The 24817-nt window shown below is 35.1% G+C and overlaps 1 protein-coding gene across 1 annotated transcript in view; it reads left to right on the forward strand.

The window, feature by feature from the left end:
* The window catches only part of Dpyd (dihydropyrimidine dehydrogenase), a 764880-nt gene that overhangs the window by 355326 nt on the left and 384737 nt on the right, over positions 1-24817 (forward strand). The window contains exon 13 of the mRNA XM_057794113.1: positions 20000-20215. Coding sequence (XP_057650096.1) covers positions 20000-20215 — 216 coding nt within the window. The remainder of the gene's footprint in view (positions 1-19999; positions 20216-24817) is intronic.

Genomic DNA, 24817 nt, shown 5'->3' on the forward strand with positions numbered 1-24817 from the left:
CTTGCTCCCCCTATTCCACAGGATTCCCAAAGTGCTGCCTAATGTTTGGCTGTGTGTCTCTGCATCTGTTTCCATTAGGGGCTGGGTTAAGCCTCTCTGATGACAGTTGGGCTTTGATTATATCAGAACATCTTTAGGAATCATTTCATTGACTTTTCCCAGCTATGTTTGGTTCTAGCCTATGTCTTTGGTTTATCCTACCTCTGTGTCCTGGATCTCAGGGCCAAGCTCTCTCTTATGGTACAGGTCTTCAACTGAACCAGTCATTGGTTGATCACCACTACAATTCCTGTACCTTCTGTACCCCAGCACATCTTGTAGGCGGGACAAATTGTAGGTTGAAGGCTTTGTGACTGAGCTGATGTCCCAATCCTTCAACTGGAAGATTTCCCTGGTTACAGGAGATAACCTGTTAAGGCTACATGTACCCCAGTTTTTTTATCTGTTCTTCAGTTGACATCTAGGTTGTTTCTAGGTTCTGGCTATTATGAGTAAAGCTGCTATGAGCACAGGTTAATAAGTGTCCCTGTGATATGGTGACGTGTCCTTGTTCTTTATCTGCACTTGGACATATACTTGAATATCCACTTGTGAATTATTGTGATGACAGCTCCAACCTGTTAATCATCTGTCATCATTATTTTATTTTACCTGTGATAACTTCACATGGGCATTGAATTTCTCGACTTTTAGAAATAGATTTTAAAAACAAGGACTAAAATGGTTCAACCTGTTCATATCCAATATCTATCAGTACAGAAGCCAAGGGTTGAGCTCACATGTGTCTATTATTAATGCTTTGACTGATCTGTTATTCTGATGATTTTCAAGCCTAGGTTTTTATTTCTTTACTTTGGCATCTCTGCCTAAAATGACATGTATTTTAAAAAGTTGGGAGGGAGTCAATATTTTTAAATATACTTTTTAAACAATCTTTATTTTATTTTACATACCAATCCCAGTTCCCTTTCCCTTACCTCCTTCTGTTTCCCCCAACTTAAGCCCCCAGCCCCACTCCCCATTCACTTCCCAGAGAGGGTGAGGCCTCCCATGGGGAGTCAACAAAGTCTGTTATACCACTTGAGGACCAAGGCCCTCCCGCCTGTATCGAGGCTGAACAAGGTATTCCTCCATAGGAAATGGGCTCCAAAAACTCAGTTCATGTACTGGGGATAAATACTGGTTAGGGATGAATGTGTTGCAACTTTGCTTGAGTATTCCTCTGGGAAAATGATATGACTGTGGTTGGAGGTTATATTCAAGGTTCAGATTGGCTCTTTTTTGAAATATATCTTAAATAAAGTGATGGGGGAAAGACCATGCCTTCCAAATTCCAGGATAAGGAGAAGTACCTGCATATTAGAGACCTAAATCCAATTACTAATTGTCAACAAAAATAAGGCACTTTAAATACAGTTCATTAATAATATAAGTTGAATAAATCCAGAACCTTCTTTTTAAAATACTAAAGTATAAAAAAGATTTCCTTTTAATTAAAAATATATATTTTATGTGCATGAGTGTTTTGCCTGCTCATGTGTCTGTGAAGCACATGCCTATCTGGTGCCCTTAGGGACCAGAAGAGGGTATCAGGTTCCCTGAAACGAGAGTTAGTGATCATTGTAAGCCAAGACACAAGTGTTAGGAATCTAATGTCTTACAAAAGAGCAGCCAGTAATCTAAACTACTGTACCCTCTCTCCAGACAAAATTTTTCCCTTTATTTTTTTCTCTTTTTATTTATTTTTCTTTATATTTCATACAGGGAAAATACTTTGTAAAAAACTATATTTTCAGTTATTATGTTGCTAATCTAAAACTATTAATAAAAAATCTGATAGCATGCATATTCCTAAATGATAGTCATTTTTATTCTTCTTCAAATCTTACCTGTTTATGCAATCTGCTGTTATTCCATGATAACTACCAATGATAAGAAGACAAATATGATTTTGGTTATTTTATTTATGACCTTGTATTATTCCTTTTGCTTATTTAGTTATCACACTTCTGAAACTAATTTGTGTTGCAGAATTTTCTTAGAACAGATGCAAAAAATGCGTATGATTTTATATATATACATAAAGTTTCTGGCTTGTTTCATGTTTATTAATCATGGGTGCTTACTAACTATGGTTGTCTTCAACTGTAGATTTCAATATTGCTTTTCAGTCTAATAATGAAGATTATATATAGTTATATCAATGAAGATTGAAAATGTTCTTTAATGAATATGACCATTCTGTTTGATTGTATGTAGTATGTGATTTTTTTTTAAAATATGTGTTTAAAGCTCTCCAAGTCTATCTGAAATTTTGTATACTGATAATCCACTTTTCACTGTTTGAGGTGTGTGTGTGTGTGTGTGAGTGTGTGTGTGTGTTCTTCATACGTGACCAAGGCACAAAAGAATCACTAACTGTTGAGGGAACAAGATATCTCGGGGGATTGGTAATGAGATACAGAGCCTTTAACCTCTTGGTCACCAGTTCAAATCTGCCCTAGGTCATGAGTGACAGAAAGTCATTACCAACTGAGGGTAGTTCAATAAGCTATGTGAAAAGAATATGTGATTTGGGTGCCTGGCAGAGGAAAATTAAGGTGATAGCTCCGCTCTGAGGCAGGCCACAATGGTGACTGCTCTTTTACTTTAAAAGGAAACAAGTCCAACCATTTCTGAGTATTGTATCTTCTTCCTATGGCCTGAGCCTCACTTGTTCTTACTTTGTGAATTGGGTGCTTTGTTGAATCCGTTTGAATATTTTTCTGTCACTCTAGCTAAGGTGATGCAGTCTAACAATATTAAATTGACGTTGGAAGTCTTATTCTAGTCTCAGATAAAAGTTCAGTTAAAATTGAAATTTACATCCTTTATGTCTCCTGCTCCTTCAGTGCACTCCAACAGAGTTTTTCCCTCAAATTGTTTATTAATTTTATCGATCTGTGGATAAATGGTTGAGCATTTAGAGAAGCCTGTTCAGTCTTGTCACTCTTCCATTGAGAAATACTTAACAAATAAGAGCAGGCAAGTATAACGATATTTTGGTGGTAGAGAATTCACACTAGAACAGTGCATGAAGTACATCACCAGGGCCTCCTGACTGAATTAGCCACATTCATTGTAATAAGACATGTTTGTATTTTGGACATTTTAATATTAAATATTATGGAAAGGTTTTATTTCTCTTTCTAACATCTTTAAAAGTTAAGTTATTCAAACTTCCTAATTGAAGTTGTCTTCAGAAGGAATTATATACATATGTTTGCAATATTTCTAAGAGGTAGCACTTAAATATAATATTTGTGATTTTCTGTCTGTGTCAAGCTCATTGTGTTTCACAATGAATTTATGGTCATGGGTTGTAAGAAATTTAAAACTATGGCAATAATGTTTATAAGGAAGGCTATTTTTAAAAGAATAGTATTAACTGGGCCTTGTATTGATGCGCTGAATGAGGATGAGCAGGTTCTAAAACCATAACAACCGCAGATTTTAAAATCAACTTTATAAGAACTTACCTATGTCGAAGTCCTTCCTCATGCCAGAGCAGACTTCCCTCCTAGCTCTAAATGAAATAGACTTTCTCATCATTATCATTGCTTAAAATGTAACTGTAACCCCACATCTTCAAAGGCATTCTTCTGCCCCCACTTAAACCACTGGTTTCTAGGATATCTGAAGAACTCTGATTTGAGAATTAGAAATTTAAATTGCACAAGCTTACTATTAGAGTATTTCCGTTACCCTTTGCAGGTTTTGAGGCAGCTTATTCGACCTTACAGTCTCACCAGGAAGCTAATGGGAAAGCCTTGCAGCAATCTTCCCAGGAAAGTTTCCAAATGTCAAGTGTCATCTTTCCAGCTGTTAGATGAATGGGTAGCCAAGAGGCATTTATTTGGGTGTGCAGCCCCTGTGAAATCTGGGTGAGGGAGGAGAAAAGGCTATAATTTGGTGGTTAGTTTACCAGCACTGGGATAGTTGCAAATCTCCAAGCCAGGAAAGGAACTTGATGTTGCCATTTTATGATTGACAGCTGACTGTGGTGTTTTCGTAGTTAAGGAATAAGAATGCCATAAAAAAAGGCATTATCAATATGCCATACTAATTCCTGAGTCTTCTATTTCTTCAGATGAAAGCGGTGTTATCAACAGAGTTGCCTTCTCTAAACCCTTCTCAACTGAGAAGAGGTGAGGGTTTTTAAAATGACAGCTGTGTTAAAAATCTTGAGACATATTGAAAAAGTGCCCTTCTCCTTAAGATATATTGTAGATGCTTAAATCTCAGGCTAAGAGAAGATTGATAAAAATTACTGGACGCTGTCAGGTGAGAAAACAATGAATATCAATAAAAAGAGAGTTTTAAATCATAATAGATCCTATTGGAGATAGTAATAGCCTCCAAAAATATTGAACTATGTCGCAGATAAATGTTGTTTTTATACTATGCTTTCGACTCCATTGGGATTGGGCTGTTATGGCTATGGATATGATTTCAGCCGGTTAGCATTAGAACTTGAGATTGTAGACTTAATTAGTTTTAGAAATGCATGGGGTTTCATTTTTTAAGCCATCTCTTTAAAAAGTAACTAGTACAGTCAAATTTGCTCATAGTCATTGAAAAACAAAGTTCTTTGCAGCTCCTTATACCCAAATATGCAATGAACTCTACAGCTCTGGGTATGCAATGAACTTTTTTTTTTTTTTTTTTTTTTTGTTCATTTGCCTTAAACTATAGTATGCTCCTGGCTAATATTTTAAAATAATTATTTACATCAGTGCCTTGACATGTACTGAATATTAAATACTTTTCTGTGTAATAATGTACAGTTTTTATGTGAAGAGAGGATTTTTAAAAATAATGCCTATGTGTTGTAAAAGGAAACCAAAGAAAAATGAGGAATAAGCCTGGATTTAATGGAGCTATCAAGCAGAACTCTCTGGTTGGTGACAGGAAGAGAGTACCATGACTAATAAGTAATTTTAATGCCTTTTATTGGTTTTGTGTAGGGTTCCAAACTTTTATTAAATGGCAGCGTTTGGCCTGAGAAGTAATTTAAAATGGAATTGTCTCTATAAAAACAGACTATTTCCACTACAAGACTAGATAGCTACTTCAGGCTGAGATTAGAATTGGCAGAAAAAAAAAAATCAGAACTGAAAAAAATCTAATCCTTGCTGAAAAAAAAATGATCCTTGCCATGTAAAACCCCACAGAACCACAGTGTGTTTGCAAGAAGAGAAGAAACATAGTTAGCCACTGCAGAGTCACTGGGTCCAAAGGGGCTATAAATGCTACTGATTCCAAGGTTATAATGACTGATTCCCTAGACAATATGGAACTAAACAAATACAGTGAAGCTGAGTGTGGGAACCCATTGCTTTGCTGTGGAAATTTTAAGGCCAAAGTAACCTACCTGGGAATTTGGATCACAGCTCTGTTCTATTGCCTGTGTTAAGCAACGGAGTAAAGTTTAGTATAGACCTGTGAAGGAACAGGTCAAAGATAAATAGATGGCATGACAGAACCCTAGAAGTCATGAGGCCTGTTTCAATATGTGACTTAACTGCTCGCTGTTTTAGTCTTGGATCTACGAAAACACTGCATAGCTTTTTGTTTGTTTGATTTCATTTATAGCTATGAGACAGAGATGGAATGGCTGGTTCAAACATCTAACTTTTAAATCACTATTACCGTGAGTCCCTGTTTCATCTAGAGAAAGGAGATATCGATTCCATGTGGCTCTGAAATACAAATGGGATACATTACAATTGAGCAATATGGATTATTGAATGATCACTTCATTTTCTATTATTTTATTTACTTGGCAATTGCATTGTATTTAAAGTTCTCTCTAGTCATTAGCCACATTTTAGAAAAAAACTTTTGAATTTGTTTGAGGAAAGATAGGCTATGGAAATAACTGGATCCAACCCCTTATGGTACGTGTTAGGCCCTAGTAAATGATAGTGCACCTATGCCTATGTAGGTATCACAAATTGCATTTAGTGGGTTATTATAAAGAAAGAAGAAGAAACAATGACATGAAGTTGGAAGGCAGTGATGGTTGATCTGGGTAGAGTTAGGATAGGAGAGAATTTGGTCAAAAGGAATTATATATAATTCTCAAAGAATTAAAAAAGTTTTATATTTTGAAAGGATATTTGTTAGAAATGTGAGATGCAGAAAGTAGAATAAATGCTAGTATAAAATAAAATAAAACCCATTGTATTGAAGTTGAACTAGGCAAACCAACAAAAGGAAAAGAGATCAAGAGAAGGCACAAGAATCAGAGACCTACTCATTTGCTTGTTCAAGAGTCCCATATAAATACTAAACTGAAGGCCAAAATATATACACAGAAGACCTGGTGCAAACCTGTTTGGGGCCTGTGCTTGCTGATGCAATGAAAATTTAAAAAAGAACAAAAAGCAATCCAAGCCAAACAAACCAAAGGAAAGCTAGGTGATGAAAGTACTGTGCCTAAACCCAGGCTATTCAATGCTTAGCCTAATTCTCATCTCAATACCTCCTTGCCTCTTCCTTTCTTGCTGAGTTTTCTCTAAGCATGTGGATAGCCTGGATCCAGGACATAGACACTGGATTTATGCTCCTGGATTTAAGTATTGGGTTTCTCTCAATAACTCATTAAACCAGTTCTCTAAGAAGTTATTCTATTTTATTCTAGACCACTTTGCATATATCATATTTAATATAGCAATCCCATATTGGGTAGTTTACTTTCTAGATACTATAGTCAAGATATACTGAGAAGTTCCCCCAGAGGGCTGTAATGTTTCATTATTGACTAGATAATACAGCTGGGGTGTTTAGTTCACTTCCAAAATGGGTAATATCTCAGCAGAGCATAGCTTCTTCCCATCTGCTGTAGGCACTGTGTGCTGGGGAATATCCCAATGTGGTAGAGTTTACATCAAATTTTTGTTTGTTGTTCTGTATAGTAGCCAAATTTGATTTGGTGGTTATTTAGGAAGGCTTGTCATAAACTCCCTGTCAAAAATAGGGTTGAAAATAAATACACTTAGCAGTTTCTTAGATCATGGTAACAAAGGATTGAGGAAACGATGTGTTAGCCTAACCCTTGGGTGATGAATGTTACTGTCTGGTAATGATGCAACTGGTAATTGATGGTGAGGTAGAATTAACACAAAAACTGAAGGGTAAAATCAAACATACTAATACTTCATATTTTCTTCTCATTTATCTTAACATGTATTCTCTATATGTGTTCCTGTCATAAGGTAGCCTCTTAATGATGTACTGGCTTTCACTAACTCCTCTCTGCTGCTTTGACTCGTTCGGAGACCAAGTCAAGAAATGCAAGGGTTAATAGTTTTTTAACCCCAAAGCAAGTATCAGCTACTGTGTTGTTGACTTATAGTTCAGAGCTGTTTTATTTCAAGTCTCAATATTTAACATTACTCCCATCACCTTTCTTAAATGTCAGCTTCTTGTATTTTCCTTCATCACTCTTCCTTGATCACACTGACTCTTTTGTGTGACATGGATTTGCTGTCAGGTGCCACCCTAGGCTGGTCCCCAGGTTTTTATGACTCTAGTCATTGACATCTTGTCAGCAGTGTCACCTACTTTGCCCCTCGGCCTCTGAATATGGCAATTGTTACCTTCTTGATTGACATTTTTTGAAAACTGTCAACATGTTTTTATTATTTGGAGGAGAGCTCAAACTCAAAGCCTTTTCTTAAAGCTAATTCTCTGTTTCATTCTTTGAATGGGTTTTCTGGCTTGAATGGAATACACCCTATGAGGAATATCAACAGGCTCTTACTTTAACATTATATTGTAGTTACTAGAAAGGATCTAGCAGCCAATGTTTTGGTTATAACTCAACTAATATTTTGAGGAAGAAATCCATTTGAACCATAAAGAGACTGTACTAAAACTTTTATATGTATTATCCCTATGCTCTTCCATTTGTGGTACTGGCTCAGATGTTTCTCTATTGAAGAGGCGTTTTGTAGTACCATAAAGTAGAAGCTTTTTCTGTCCCTAAAAAATCCTTGTCCTAATCAAAATATTCTGTATTCTTTTAATTTTAGGAAAAGCCATTTAAGTATAATTTAACAAGAAGTGTACATATACACATACATATCTTTCTTGGTCATTCTCTTCTCATCCCTCACTATCATATTTTAAAGTAAGCACAGGGATCTTAAGTCCAAGGTCACCCTGGGATGTATAAGAAGTTGGGAGCCAGCCTGTACTGTTAGCAAGTAAGTGAATGAAAGAAAAGGAAAAGAAAACTGGAAAGTTCACAAAGGAGCAACGCCAAGAAGATGTGCATAGAGTGGGTCCAGCAGGTAGGAGTAATAGTGCAGGAAATCCAAATACTAGTCTACGTACAGCAGTGATATTTGCCATTATTCACAGTTAGGAATGCCTTTGTGAAAATCACTGAAATTGCAGTCTCAGTAAAGCACAAAACTTGAGAAGAACCATGTTAAAAAAGAATGAGAGAGTTCATTTCTACATACAGTTTCTTCTCTAAGTTAGATTGCAAGATAAACTCAAGCCACAAATCTCTCCAGTGGGGAAAAGACAGTTCTCTTTAACCTCACCTGATGAACAAATAGGCAAAGATAAACTCTTAGGGGCAGCAAGGAAAGAGCAAGAGATGTCATGAACTAAAACATAGAGCTCAGCAGTTTCTCCAATGGAACCCAGGGGCCTCACCCAATTAAATAGCCACGGGAGCGCCAAACAAACCACAGTGAATCCCAGTAAGAGGCTCATTCCTCCATACAATCAACCCACTAGAAATATCCAACTAAACCATCTAGGCAAAAGCTCTAACCATCTGCATGTACTCCCCAGAAAACTTACTAACCTCAAGATTCAATATTGAGATTAGCCTACTTAATAACCCTGGAAGCTGGCCACACATACAAGCGCTATGTGCTAGTCTAACTATAATTTGAATCTGGCTGACTGGTGGGACCTTTTCATCAGAAAACCAACTTATAAATCATAAAAGACATTGCCAGTTTTTCAAATATGCACATAAGCATGCCAGGATGATGAAGAATAAAAAACAATGGATTTTTATAACTAATCCAAAACACACATATCTAAAACATCTCAAAATTTTTCATAATAAGATTTTTAAAAACCCTAACTACCAGTGGATATGGAAGGACAAATCATACCAGGGAAAACAGTACACGAACAAAAAAAAAACATTCAACATGGCAATTAAGTCCAATAAAAGTCTTAGAACTGAAGAATACAATGACTATACTGAAATATAGAATAATAAAGATTCTCAAGAGTATGGCCAACCAAGCAGAAGAATTAATAATTCCAGAAGCTATCATTGGGAATTATATATTCTGTCTAGAAAACAAATAATGAATGAGAGTTAAAAAGTTTTCCAACTGTTATGGTCTGCCAACAAGTCAAATGATGTACTCTTATGAGCATTCTAGAGAGGGGAGAGACAGCAGCAAAAAAATAAAATAAAATAAAATCCTTCACAAGGAATAATGAGATTTGCAAGATGTCTCAGTAAGTAAAAGCACTTACCACCAAGACTGATGATCAAAGTTTGACCCCTGGAAACCACATAGTGAAAAGAATTAACTCTCCCTGACATCTGTATATGTTCCATAGCATGCGTGCAGACGTGTGCACCCTCACACACACAAAATAATGTAGTAAGTAAAAATTATGATTGTTAATACTGATAGGATGTAATGGTCAATGAATATGGTGAAACCAATGACGCTTACAATGAGAGATTATGATTAAATTAATAAAATTTTGACATGAGATAATTTTGATAGCAAAGGAGAGTAATGACTAGTCACATGAAGTGAACTCCGATAAGTCATCAAGCATAGTCATCAAGAGAAATTTTGTAAGCCTGGAGAGAGTGGGATGGCATAATCACAGGGCTGAAATAAAAACTGTCAAGAATTTTATATCTAAAAAATTGCATCCTAAAATGAAAGAAAGTTTAAGACTTCTGAAGATATATAAAAATTGAGGTAGTTTGTCACTGTTAGACTTAATTATAAGAACAAATTAGCTATATAAAAATATAAATATAACAAGTAAAAATCATATACACAAAACAAAATAATATAATACTCTATTAATGGTATCCAATCCTTTTTATTTCTAGCACAAGTGGTACAAGACTAAAGTATGAAGTGTATTTATAATGTGTAACACCTTAATGGATACACAATATAAGAAATATAATAACTTTGGTAGCAATAAAGTGAAGCATGTAGATCTTTTGCATGCAACTGAAGTTAATTTGCTATCTGTTCTAAAAACACTGCTATAAGAATTCTAGTGAAAGGCTTTTAACTAAAAGTAGGAAGAAGAGTAGGTAGATATAATAACAGAAAAGTAAATGAATCAAAATTTATCACTGTAAAAACAAGAGCAAAAAAATCGAACTAAAAATAAAGCAAAGTAAAAAGAAAGTTATAGGTGATCATAAAGAACATAGAAAATGATTATTAAAATGATAATAGTAATTTCTTACTAGTTACTTTAAAGTTAATTATAATTACTTTAAATAAAAATGAATGATGTTATCAAATGACATAGAATGACTGAATTTTAAAAAGACTCAACTACTTACTGCTTACAAGAAACTCACATATGAATTAAAGATACATAACTGAAATGTGTTGACACATGCATGCTTATAATCCCAGAATTCAGGAGCCTGAGAAGGGAAGGATTGTGCATTTGAGGTCAGCCTGGTTTATGAGAACCTATCTCAAAAATTCAAACTGATCAACCAAACAAATAAACACACAAATAAACAACACATATTTGAGAATAGAACATGACTTTACATGCAAAGAACTACCAAAGGGAACAATTTGAGTTGTGCTCATTTTAAACAAAATACACTGTTAGTAAGTGAAACGTACAATAGAAAGAAGATAGTATTAAATGAGAATTTTCAAATGCAGTCAGAAAATGTAATGATTAGATAGCTAACTCCCAACATTAGAATATCAACTCAGAGCACACAAAAATATAAAGTAAATGCCAACAAATATGAATGGTTAGCAGACCGAACTATAATAATTGTTGGGTACATCTATACCAACTTTCAAAAGTAGCTGGACCGTCTGGATGGTAATAGTGAGGAAACAGAAGATTTTTCAACAAAAACTACTTTTGTCAGTGGAATAATATCTGTGCACAGGATGACTACATCTCAACAAAGCAAAACTAAACCAAGCGGACCTATCATATGGACACATGTGGCCTACTGAGCTTCTCCCCACTACACATTGGTTTTCTGTGCTGCTATAGCAGTGATCATGTGCGAGGACATACAACAAATCTTAATGAAATCAAGATAAATTAAATTATCTCTTGTGTCCTCTCAAACTATAAAAGAATAAGACTATAAGACTAAAAATCAATAACAACAGAATATTAGAGACTCTTAAGCATTAGTGTGAATTGTGTATAATCTATTGATCAAAGAAAACACCCAAAATATACATCACTAACTTGTAAAGACAAGAGAAAGCAAAAATACAACAGGATTTAACCAAAAATAATGATAACAAGAATATTTTAAGAGTAAATTTATTATTTAACATTTATTATTTAAATAATTTAATATTTACTATGTAAATAACTATAAACATTTAAACATTTTAACATTTATTATTTAAATGTTTTAAATTTATTATTTAAGAATTATTATTTAAGTTTAAAAAATATTATTTAACAAAAAGAAAGATACTCAATAAACAAATTTACTTTATACACTGACAGACTAGTAAAAACCAAAACCAAATGCATAGGGTAAAATAATGATTGGGATAGAAACATAAAATAGTGATTATTAAAGCACAAGGAGCAATTGAAAACTTAGGGTTGTTTCTGCAAAGATAAACAGAATCAATAAAAACTTACTTTTTCAAAGATTTAAAATAAAATTCTCTTGAAGCCTTATATTTGATGCCATAGATAAAGGCCGCTATAAACAATTACTTGTCAACTATTTTGACAATGTAAAATTCATTATATAACTCCTAAAAAAGCATGCAGTTTATTTAAACCAACAAAAAATAAAGACACAACAGGCCAGTAACAAATAAGTTTAAATCAGTAATCAAAAACCTCTCTCCAAAAAAGAATACCCAAGAACAAATTGCTTCAAAATGAATTCTAGCAAATATTTAATGAATAATTAGTATCCATTCTTTAAAATATAATATCAAATATTATTTTCAAGTCATTTTAAGAGGACATCACCACTCCATTACAAAAATCTCATTAAATACATTAGGCAAAAATCCAAAACTATAGGTCATTATGCCCAATGAGTATAAATATAAAAATATTTAGCAAATTATTAGCCAACAAAGTAAAGGAACATTAAAAGGATTATATATAAAACTTATAGGCACTCAGAATATGAGTGTCATCACAAGGATACATAGAAAATTTAATGTGCACAAATAAATAGATTGTCACAGAATGTGAACTAAATAGGCAAAATATGGACATTTCAGTACATACAGAAAATAATTTTATAATTTAGAAATTAGGTACAGAAAGAACTTACTTTAGTATCCTAAAAGTATTATGTAAAAATGGATGTCCACATAAAAAACAATGAAGGCAAGACAGAATTCATGTTAATGCATCCAACTAGAGTCCTGTAAGGCAGAGAAGGAAGCAACAGACAGAATGGTAAGGCCAACTTCAAAGAAGAAACATTTGAAAGCTATGTATCTGATAAAAGACTAATTTTTAAAATGCATAAGGAAACTAAAATTCTACAACAAACATATGAAGCGACTGAAAAAGAAAAGGAAACAGAAAACAGAAATATAGGGACAAAGCCATGAAAAGACATTTCTCCCAAAAAAAGCCATGCAGGTGGCCAGGAAGACTATGGAAAGCTGCTCAAACCAATCATTAGAGAAATGCCAATGAGTTTATGATGAGGTAACACCTTTCACTAGAATGACTATTGCAGAAATCAGTCGTTTTGCAAGGTAGAGTCCACATTAAAACCCCAGTGCACTGTTAGTGACTATGTAAATGGTATAGTGACAGAAAAGGATAAGGCTTTTTTCTCAAAAATCAATACCTGAAATATGCATCATGAAAAAGCATCAAACACGTGTCTGCAGGTATATCCTTAATAATTGAAATCAGACTCTCCAAGGGATGTCAACACACCATGCTCAACACGTTGTTTTTTAAGAACACTTTACATAATACTACCAAAACTGGCCATATAGCTTGATATTTGGGAGCGGGAGAAATACACATGGGTTTGAATAAATATTTAATTTCCAAGTTTTACTCTATGAATCTGTTTTAGAAATTATTTAAATATAGATTTCTAAAGATGAATGCAACAGGGTCATATTTTGTGGAAAATTTTCTCTGGCTTTCTACCTTTCCTAATCTAAATTAATTTCTACTTTATAAGTTTCTCCTCTTGATGACTAGTCCTTCTGAAGGCAAAACACCTGAGCTGGAGACAGTGCATTAACCCAGTCTGAGCGTTAAGCAAGCAATTATTAGCTACTCGATGGTATATTCTTTGTTTTAAATAATTATGGAATGCATCTAAAGCAGATATAGCCAAAGCAGAGTCAATGGTTATAAGTCATTGATAGTTTAAATATAATTAACAAATTGTTGGGATTTTGATGGGGATTGCATTGAATCTATAGATTGCCTTTGGTAGAATTGCCCTTTTTACTATGTTGATCCTCCCAATCCAAGAGCTTAAGAGATCCTTCCATTATCGGGTGTCCTCTTCAATTTCTTTCTTCAAATACTTAAAGTTCTTGTCAAATAGATCTTTCACTTCCTTGGCTAGTGTTACCCCAAGATACTTTATGCTATCCATGGCTATCGTGAAAGGTGATGTTTCTCTGATTTCCCTCTCTGCTTCTTTATCCTTTGTGTATAGGAGGGCTACTGATTTTTTTTTTTTTTTTTGAGTTTATCTTGTACCCTGCAACATCACTGAAGGTATTTATCAGCTGTAGAAGTTCTCTGGTAGAGTTTTGGGGGTCACTTATATACACCATCATATCATCTGCAAATAACGAAATTTAACTTTCTAAAAAAATTTAATGTACAGAAGTATAGGATACAGTACTTTAATCAAAGTGAAGGGTGAATCTTTATGTCACTTCATGTGACTGGATTTACAGAATGCATGTATTTTTACATGGAAACTTTAAAATATATTTATTTTTTATTTCATTTTGCACTCCAACCTCAGTTCTCCCACCCCAATCCCTCAACCCCTATCACCTCCCCTCTAGGCCAAATGCATATGCTCCTTCCAAAGGGTAAGATCTCCCATGAGGAGTCCACAAAGCCTGGCCCATTTAGGTGAGTAAGCTACTGTATTACTGAGAGCCACAAGAGAGCTCTTTGCAGAGGCTTTGCAAGCAGGCAAGGCCAACCTTTTGCCATTACAACAGGAAGTTTGGTCAACAAGAGTCATGTTGAGGAACATCACAACCAAGTGGCAAACACAATAAAATAAATCTCATCATGTTAAAAATAAGTTAAACAGTTTTCTGTTGGGCTACAAGCAGAACATAGGCTTCAGGGTGGATGTACCTATATGGAATATGAATTGAATATGATTATTCTAACATACCTTGTTTATAGCAATAGAAAATAAATAAACATAAGCCTAATGGAACAATGGGCTTTTGTGTTTTTTAAATAAGGTAAATAAGCATGGATTTTTATCACTATTATGTGAGCTTATCACCCTACTGAAAATGCAAAAAAAAAAAAAAGAAGAAGAAGAAGCAAAGATGAGGTTATATATATAAGTTCAACATTTTAATACATCGAATTTTGAACTTTTTGTGCATGTGAAGCCAGTCCTGCTCTTGCCAGGTGCTGATGAAATTCATCAGAAGGTGGAGGTGGGTAAGCAAGCACATAAAGTGTGATGAAGAAACAAGAGCAAGGGATCCAGGCAATGGCAGTGCACTTCCTATTGCAGGATTCTGTAGATTGTCCACAACATTTAAGCCAAGCACGAAATAACATACCACAACAAAAAAGAAATTTGAAAGGCACAGATCTGCAAGTGATGTTGCTTTACTTGCAACATTTCAAATGGTTCAATCAGCTGAAGCAAAAGCACGTTCTCCGGAAACAAGCGAATGGGGGGGGGGGTAGCGCTTGAGCAGTGGGACTGGAAGATCCAGAGTGAAATTAAGGTACATAGTACTCGGAAGTGATGTGGGCAGTGACCGGCCTTGCAGAACTTTGCAGATGGAAATGAAATGAGAAATTTTAATTATAACTTATATACATTTAGGACCTCTTCTAATCCATGCCATCTAGTCAAACTTGAGAAGTTATATGTAACTTGACTAAAATGCTTGCCTAGTTTCTCAAAAATAAATTCTCAGGGGAAAAATCGAAGTTTAAGTGACTCTTAGATCTAGCAATGTCTCCTGAAAGCGCCATATGCATTCCTTTCTCCACTGTGGGTTCTGGCCTTCTTACCGTCCCTCACTCTACGCTTTTGCTACCCTAACCTCGGTCCTATATGACTTAGACCTTTTGTTTTGGTTTATTTTCATTTCTTCTGTTGTATGCGCTGAACATGCAAAGAAGTTGAGGCTGAACAATTTATTAAAACCCTTTATTTCTGAGAACACTTGCCTCCTATATAGAAGTATATCCTTTTGTGCTTGCACGTGTGCAGCTGAGGCTCCTATAGGCATTCCTCACTAATCCCTTTGTCCATAGATTTTTTTGTTTGAGACAACTGTCTCTGATCATTCTGGTTCTACATTTTGTTAACTTTTAAGGACATCCCATCTGACAGCCTCAATCAGCACAATCTGTGTTCCAGATTAGTCATCAGGGTTCCTGACTTGACCTTCACTAGATGAGTTTTAGGCAGTTATTGTTTATTTTCAAAGATTGTTTTAAGTATGCTGTCAAAATTAGCCAATTAATTATCACATCAATAAATCAAACAGCATATAGATTTCATAAGTACACCTATACAATGAATTTTCCAAAGAATATGTAATAGGAAAAGGAGAGTTGCTTAAATAATTGAATTTGGAAACTTATAAACACATGCAGTATAATGAGCTTGGATATGTAGTTTATACCACATAAATAGCAATCCTTAGTGAACCAAAAAATTAGTTTACTAAATTCATGAACTAAAGAATAGTTAAAGGGGCTTCAGAGTTGACTCGGCCTTTAAGAGCACATATTGCTCTTGAAGAAGACATAGGTTTGGTTCCCAGAACCCACCGGGGGTCTCACAACCACCCATAACTCCAGTTCCAGGGGATTTAACCTCTCTCCTTACCTACTTAGGCACCAGACACTCAGTGGTACAGAGACATGCAGGTACAGAGACATGCAGGTAAGAAAGACATTCATCCACATAAAATAAAACAAATGAATCCAAGGTAAATTAAATGTAGAACCAGAAACTTCCTAACTACTGGAAGACAGCAAAGGGAGATATTAAACAGCGGTGCCTTTGTCGATGATATTTCAGACTTAACTCCAAGTGAGAAGATGGATAGGTTAACAAACCTCCTGTCATTCTACATTCATAAATCAAAATACTTTGAAGCCCATAAAAAGTTGTCAAGCTAGAATGGAAATAAAATTTAAATAATTGTTGTAATGCATCTTGAAATCTGTTTGTTTCACGTAATGATATGAAATGTAGTGACTATCATCAATGAAAAATATAAAGATATAAAAAAATAAAAGTACAAAGACTTTAAAAATAAAATTATGAAATAAAATGGCATACAGTTGTAAAAAATTAATGATGGAGGGATACTCAGAAATCTCATCCTGCTAGAAACATAAGCACATGTATGACATTCTCTTCATTTATGTAAAGCATTATCTTACTAATTTTCCCAGTTAATACACAGCCAACAACCACCAGTCAGCCAGTGCACTAGTTGCTTCTGCGTCATTTCTGGTTCTGACATAGAATAAATTTCCACCGTGGAAATTGCAGGGAACTAATAGTCTTTACTGTTCAACATCTCTATCATATCTGTTATTTGCTAACACTATCAGGTGACTGGAAAAACAGTATTGTCTGAAATTGAAAATCTGGGTAACATGTGTTTTAGAGAAGAATGCAATAAGGTCCAATTTAAAGCAGTGTGATTTAAGGGCATCCACCACATCAGCAGCCAAAGGTGGTGAAAGCTCTTGGAAATCTCAGCATGGGGGCCGAGCCTGGGATTTGGAAGACACTGGTCTTTCAGTGAGAGCTGACTTGAGATTCAGGCCACAGAGTCAGGCACAGGTGAAGAAGGCTTTTCTATAATGTAGAATAAGAAGTACAGCTTAAGGCAGAGGTGGACAAAGACAAAGCAAACATAGCCTTGTGTGTGCACGCATGCAAGCACGCACACACTCACATCTGTAGTTAAGATATATAACCTATGACCCTCTCATTTGAAAAAGCTTTGTCAGTAAGTGTATATTTACACTTCACTTGTTCAGTACGTTTAGTTTTCTCTTTGTTAATCTTAAAGGAAATCCTACAAAATTTGTACACAACATTTTGTTTATAAATTCTAAAACAGTAACCTTCTTATTTTCGAACTGGGCCTTATTTTTAAAAAACTACATATATTAAGTAATGCAAGCTGAACTATATATGCAATATATCATATTGCATATATACACACATATATGTATGTGAAAATATACACATACAGAGACAAATACATAATGCCATTTGGGGATGTTGCTTTATGCTGTAATAACTATAGTCAAAAGCAAGCCAAAATTTATCTGCAGTATTGACAAGATTGGATATTTCAGTGCCCAGCTACAGCAAGCAGAACAGTGTATTCATTTCAGGGTAGACATATACAGCACCATCTGCATTCTTGCTGTGAACATCATTCACAACAGTGCCCAGTGTTTTGCCTCTGAATGTGCATATAGGAAAAATTACAGGAGTACTTACCTTACGTTGAAACTTCTCTTTTTATCTAGCCTAAAACATATTTGATTCTTCTCAAACTATCGTCAAACAGAGTTAAAATACTATCAATACCAATGGTGATTTCATTCCATGTCTATCTGTATTATACCTGTCCACATGGACACACACACACCTACCTCCAGTTTTCCCTACATTTTTACATTCTTGTCTTGGTGTAGATAGGAGACTGCTCATTCATTTCCCAGCCACTCATATCTGAATAATCACACAAAAACTATATTAGTTACAACAGTGTTTGGCCTATTAGCTGAGGTTTCTTATTAACTAACTCTTACATCTTAAATTAACACACTTCTATTAATGTATAATCTCCACAAGGTTGTGGCTTACTGGTAAATTTTCTGGGTCATCTGTTTCCTTCGGCAGCTCTATGGCGTCTCCCTGACTCTGGTTACTGTCTCCCTATAACTCTGGATTTCCTGCTTGGCTTTATTCTGCCCTGCCTTAGGCCGAAGCAGCTTTATTCATCAACCAATAATGCAACACATATACAGAAGGACATCCCACATCATCTTGGTTTATACTTAAATAGTATTTTGATTTTATGTAAAAAAACAAGAGTCAAGCACAATGAGACCACCCAAAATTGTGGCTCAGAAGTGAGAGGAGATTAGGTGTAAAGAATTTAAATTTGATCAGAGAGGGAGGAATAGGTAGATGGATGCAGGGAGAAAAGGATCCACGAAAGCCAGATAATCCCTGGTGGAGAATGAAGAGTATCTATAGCTACAGCCTAGATGCCACCAGGCTCTTTTTTTTTTTTTTCAAAACCAGAAACACAATAGCCTTTCAACGGGCAAGTTTGATGCCTTTTTGCATATTAAGTGAGCTTTTCTCTGCTTTATAAGTGGTGGAGGACAGAAAAATGATTTCTATGCAAGTCATGGTAATCTTTATCTACACAAGACACATGCCTATAAAATTAAGGTTCTGCTCAAATACCTTTTCTTTGGAGTGATGATTCACAAGAGAACAGAGCTCTACTTCTGAATTAAGTAGCCCTGTCCATTCACTAACTACTTTGCCTGAGAAAATTCATGCATTTTTGTATTTTTCAAGTATTGTCTTTCATAGATAAACAGAAAGCAGGAAGAAGGGCTGAGGGAAGGGGACAGAAGAGGGGGGAATAAGGAAGGAAAAGAGATAGGAGAAGAAAAGAAGACAGAGACATTCGGCAAACATTTTCTATCCTTAAGTGAGCCAGGTGCCTAAGTATTTTTATTAAAACATATTAATCTTGCTTACAGTGGTCACTGAACGTGGCAATGTTCATTTCTAAGTACCAACTGAAGATTTTCATGTAAACTGGTATCTGTTTCTGGTTATGTTTCTGAAAAAGCAAACTCCTTCAATCCTCAAGTGTGTAATTTCTGTTGCAATTAGAAATCTCCCTGTGGCCTACTTTCTGCATTACTCAATATCCCTCTGAGGTAGGAAATGAGACAGCCAGAAGTCCCACTGATGTACTGAGAGTTATAGAGGAGAAGAGGCTGGGCATGCTACGGGGCCATCCTGAAGCCACATCCAGAGCAGTGAGATTGCTGGGAAATGAGTTTAGACCTCCTCACTTGCCATGGCCCATACCACAGTGCTAAGATGTTTTCATAAATTAAAAACAATGAAGCTGGGCTAATGGAACCAGAAGAGTAAGTTCGAAAATGATCCCCTCTTGTGTTTGAGTCACAGTATGTTGGAAATAGAGGGTTTTTTTTTTTTGTTTGTTTGTTTAATTGATTTTCCTTCTGTTCATTACATCTATGGCATCTTTTAACTTGGAAAATGATGATAATTTTGTATAATGTTGAGGTACTGAAATCTGACTTGGGGCAGTATTCGACAGGGAGATGGACCGATTGTGTTCATTTGAGTGCTATGATGAAAAGATACTAGGGAAAAAATTATATGGCATTCCAGGTATGATACAAAAGAAGTTATTTGCTGGCTTGTTTCTTGCAGGCACAATATGGATCCTTGGTATCTGCCCAGCCTGAACTGCCCCTGTTTTACACGCCTGTCGACCTAGTGGACATCAGTGTGGAAATGGCTGGGCTAAAGTTTCCCAATCCCTTTGGCCTTGCCAGTGCCACGCCAGCCACGAGCACACCAATGATTCGAAGGGCCTTTGAAGCCGGATGGGGTTTTGCTTTGACCAAAACGTTTTCTCTTGATAAGGTAAGAAAATATGTTTGAAGCTACATGCAAATGTCTAGCATGCATTTTAATTCAATGGTAAATATAAGATAGAACTTTTTAAAGTTTGAGATGATAATTACCAAATAGTTGAAAACATTGAACATTGCAGTTTAATTTTTTTTTTTTACTCTGTCTGCTCCACAGATAGAGGGCTGTGGAATATATTTTAACTTTGTATTGTCTAAGAACCATCAACAATATAGTTTGCCTGGTGAGGTAGCTCAGTTGGTGAAGTGCTTGCCTAGCAAGTGCAAAGATCTAAGTTCAAACCCCAGCACCACATAAAACAGGTATGGTGGAGCATGCCTACCATCCCAGCACTCAGGAAATAGAGGTAGGAAGATTAAAATTCCAGGCCATTGTTGGCTACATTTCAAGATAAGCCAGAGCTACTCGAGAGCTGCCCCAGAAACCTATACACAAATAAACTAGTATAGTAGTGATTTAACATTCAATAATTCCTGTTTTAATTGAATTGAATTATTTTAGTTGCTTATATTAGAAGGATATCATATGATGTTCTGTTATTTGTGTGTATGACGTAGGGTTTTATTCACATTAAACATTCCTGTCTCAAATATTTTTTTTATTTCCTTATGCAAAAAGCTTTCAAGTTCCTTGGATCTACCTCTTTGAATTGCAGAGTATGTTTCTGGATTTGTAGTCATGATTTTGTGTTGTAGCACACTAGAACTGTTTTCTAAGTAATTTGAACCCAAGTGATCCACCTTTCCCCTCTCCTCTCTCCTCCCAATGCCCCAACCAGCCTTTAGTTAATACCATTTGACTCTTGACTTCCTCTTTTAAACTTCCATGTGTGAGTGAAGTCATGTGGCACAAGTCGTCCTCCTGACTGGCTATTTCAGTTAAAATAATGATTCTGATGTCCCTCCATGTTGCTGCAAACTCAAGATTCCTTTTCTCTATCCGTGCATCACTTGATGAATGTTAAGGAAGTTTCTGGTTTTGTGCTATTGTGAATAGTGCAAAGGTTAACATGGAAATACATATTTTTTACATACTGATTTCTCTTGGATATATATCCCATGGGGGGATGCTGCCTGATAATATGAGAATTTCTATTTTTAATTCTTTGTTTTGACATTATTGTTTTGTGCTTTGAGGACTGTGTAAATGTGAACATATGTTTCAATTCAAAGTTAGGAAAACAATGGATTTAGTTTGCATAACATCCTATTATTCACGACATGTCTTACAGACTTTCTCACTGTAATTTGTTGAGGGTGGTAATAAGATTTCTCATGAATTTCATAATAAAAACACACCCCCACCAAATTAATTCCACGTGACATTATGATTTTATGCTTTTAACAGGAGTTCTACATATTGAGGAAATGATTAAATTTGAGATCAAATCTTTAGTGCAAAAAGCAGAGTCAGTGAGATGGCTCAACAGGTAAAGACCCTTAGTGTCGAGGGTGGTAACTTGAGTTTCATTCTTATAACAGAGATGATAAAAGAGGGATACTGATTCCTAAAATATTTCCCCTGATAGCCACATGAGTCATGTGGCAAAAGGATGCATTCTCTTAAGAATCCACACACATACACACACACACACACACACACACACACACACACAAATAAGCATATACAAATTAGCAAACAAATAAATGTAAGATAACTTTAAGCATTTAAAACATGGAAATGCACACTTCCAAGGTCAGATGATTAATGGGATGGAAGACAGACAGCATCCTTACATGGTAGTGAATTAGAAGTCTAATTTACAGAATGAAAAGAAACATTTCATGGGTCATTTATTGAAAAGTTTTGGACCGACAAGCCACATCGATGTGGTTAGAACTAAATTGTAGTTAGTAATAATTAATGTGTTAGAATGGGTGGATCTAGTGACTAAATAGAGTATCATTATTTAAATCATCCTTATCCTGGGGCAAGAAAATAACAGAGAACTACCATGTACCATTAAAACTCATTCTTCCTTCTTTCTTCTCTTACTGGGATCAATAGCTGACATTATTAGTAAGGTATTTTGGCTTTCTTAGTCTGACAGTTTTATAAGAGGTTGGGTAAAGGTGGTGCAGGAAATCCAGAAAAAAACAAAAAACAAAAAACCTTAGGAGTTAGAAAACTCAGAGCAAGGAAAAATATTTCTTAAGGATTGTGGTAAGGTAGAAAAAGTATATGTAAAAATCAACCATTCAATTAAATTTGGATAAAGACTTTTGTTAAACAAAATAGTAAATTGAAATGGATAGTTTGGATTGATTTAAATTATTATGGATGAGTTGTGTTCAGTTTTGTAGAAAATTAATAGTGTATTTGTCCATGTTTCTCCTCATATTTTAAGAATTCTGAAAGCTGTAATCAAATGTTTAACCTGTTGATATCAAAAATCTCCAGAGCATTTAATGATGTATTTATTAAGCTATTTAATATACACACAAACAGGAATAAATATTTAATCAGGTTATAAGTGAAGAATTTTGGTGTGGGTGGGAGAGTTGGTTTCTGTTTGCTGCTGGTTTTTGTCAAATTGAATTCTGAGTCATCAGAATCATCTTTCCTCTATTGGTGACTTGCATTGATATGTTACCCTGAGTCACTCAGGAACACAGAAGCTGGGTCCTTTATAGGACTCACCAGAAGAAGCAAATGTAGAAACTAACTTCATTCTAAATCTCCCATTCAAATATAATCTATCCATTCAGAAGTCTGTGCTATAACTTGAAAGGGAAGATATTAACAAATATAAATAAAATCTGGCACTGGAAACATTGTGACAACCCCACTTGCTTATTTTGATAGTGGTATAAAACTAGTTTGCCAAGTCTGCTTTTAAGCTTATCTGTGAAAATTGTAATGGCAAAAAAATCACAGTGCCACCTTGCACCTGAGTAATGGCATGTCCTAAAAAGAGATATTATCTTATATATGAGTTTATAGAGCACTCACTCTACCTCCTAGAAAACTACAGCTGGTTTCTTACTTCATCCTTAATTACTGATGAAGCAAGCCTATGAAGAATATATAATTACATCATATATGAGTACTTGTGTTTTATTATGGATGAAATGTTGTGCACAACATTTGAACTCTCATTTCCCTCCACCCAACCTTATCTAAAGACAGGTATTAAAATATCACATATAATATACATGTGTGTGACATTACAGCAGACCGATTGGGATTAGACTTATTATAATTTATTATGCCAATTCAAGAATCTGTTTAAAACTGATTATAATTCAGAATCTTGACATTTGAAATTTGGATGCTCATAATATGACAAAGGCTAGTCTGTGGAGTTTTGTTATCGTATGAAATATTAATATTTCACAACACATCTCTGATGAAGTACAATTTGCCGAGGCTGCATATGATAAAGAAATTAAATGCTCACCAAGGGAGTTCAGTCAGAATTAGAGCTCTGCTTGAACATCTGCTGGAAGTTTCATTATCCAGTGCTATGCCAGTGCGGCTCCCTTGTTTTCCTAGATTGACAGCTGAATATTGCCATGATTCCTGCAGCAAATACATTTAGCTCAATGTTGCCCCCCCCTTTTTTGTTTTATTTTTTGGGGGGAGAGTGTTGGAGACTGCTTTTGATTTCCAAACTATATTTTTTATACTCTTGACATTTGTAGATGCCACATTGAGGTCTAATATGGTGTAGCAGCAATAGACCATTGACTTGCAGGGAAATGCCAGCTGATATCTCAGTAAACAGAAATATTATTATTCTTCACCGTGCCGTCTGTATAAAAGCTGGGTATGCTTTCTTGAGGGAGGCAAATGATCAGATTTTTAATGCCAAATATAAAAAAGATCTGTGTTTGCTTTTGTGTTAAATAACATCAAAGATGGCTTTTATTAACTCTCTTCTTTCCCCAAATCAATCTTTCTAAGAATGAGTGTCCCAAAATAAGTAGAAAGCTTGCTTTAAGATGTTATTTGTGTTTTACAAGAGTGACAAGTGATATTTAAAACCAAATTGTGAAATCATTTTCTCCATAAATGCAAGTTTAAATTAAAAAACAGGAAAGGAAGCCAACCTGTCAGGCTTTATTAAAGCTAAGTTATTATGATAAAACTGAGAACTGCTTTGTTTATGGGGAACGCTATAAAAGTCTGCGGGTATCACATAAAATAACCTTTGACCTGGGTTCATATTATATAAACAAGAAACAGTGTCAGATGGTCAAATAAAAAGGGAACTGCATAATATATTACCTCCCAATATTTAAGACCTGAGGATAGAAGTAAGTTTCCTCATTATTGCTTTGTAGGCACATCTTATGGATTGTAGTTATTTGGGTAAAACACAAACTTAACACGTATCACAATGCTGAGTTCATAGCAAAGAGTTTGGTAAACTTAGATACTTCACAAAAATGAATAAATAGATTATTTGCCACGAGCATATTGAATTTCTTCCCTCAACCATTTGAACAGATAGTTAACACATAAAGCAATTGACTGCTCTCAGTATTGATCTCAATCACAGGAGAAAAGGCCAATTTAAAATTTCTCATCTCATGTGTTGTTTCTATACCTGTCTGAAACTGAAAACATCGGTGGAATTTCTTTATGCAT

The sequence above is a fragment of the Chionomys nivalis genome, chromosome 18 (assembly GCF_950005125.1).
Source record: "Chionomys nivalis chromosome 18, mChiNiv1.1, whole genome shotgun sequence".
In the NCBI taxonomy this organism is placed as follows: domain Eukaryota; kingdom Metazoa; phylum Chordata; class Mammalia; order Rodentia; family Cricetidae; genus Chionomys; species Chionomys nivalis.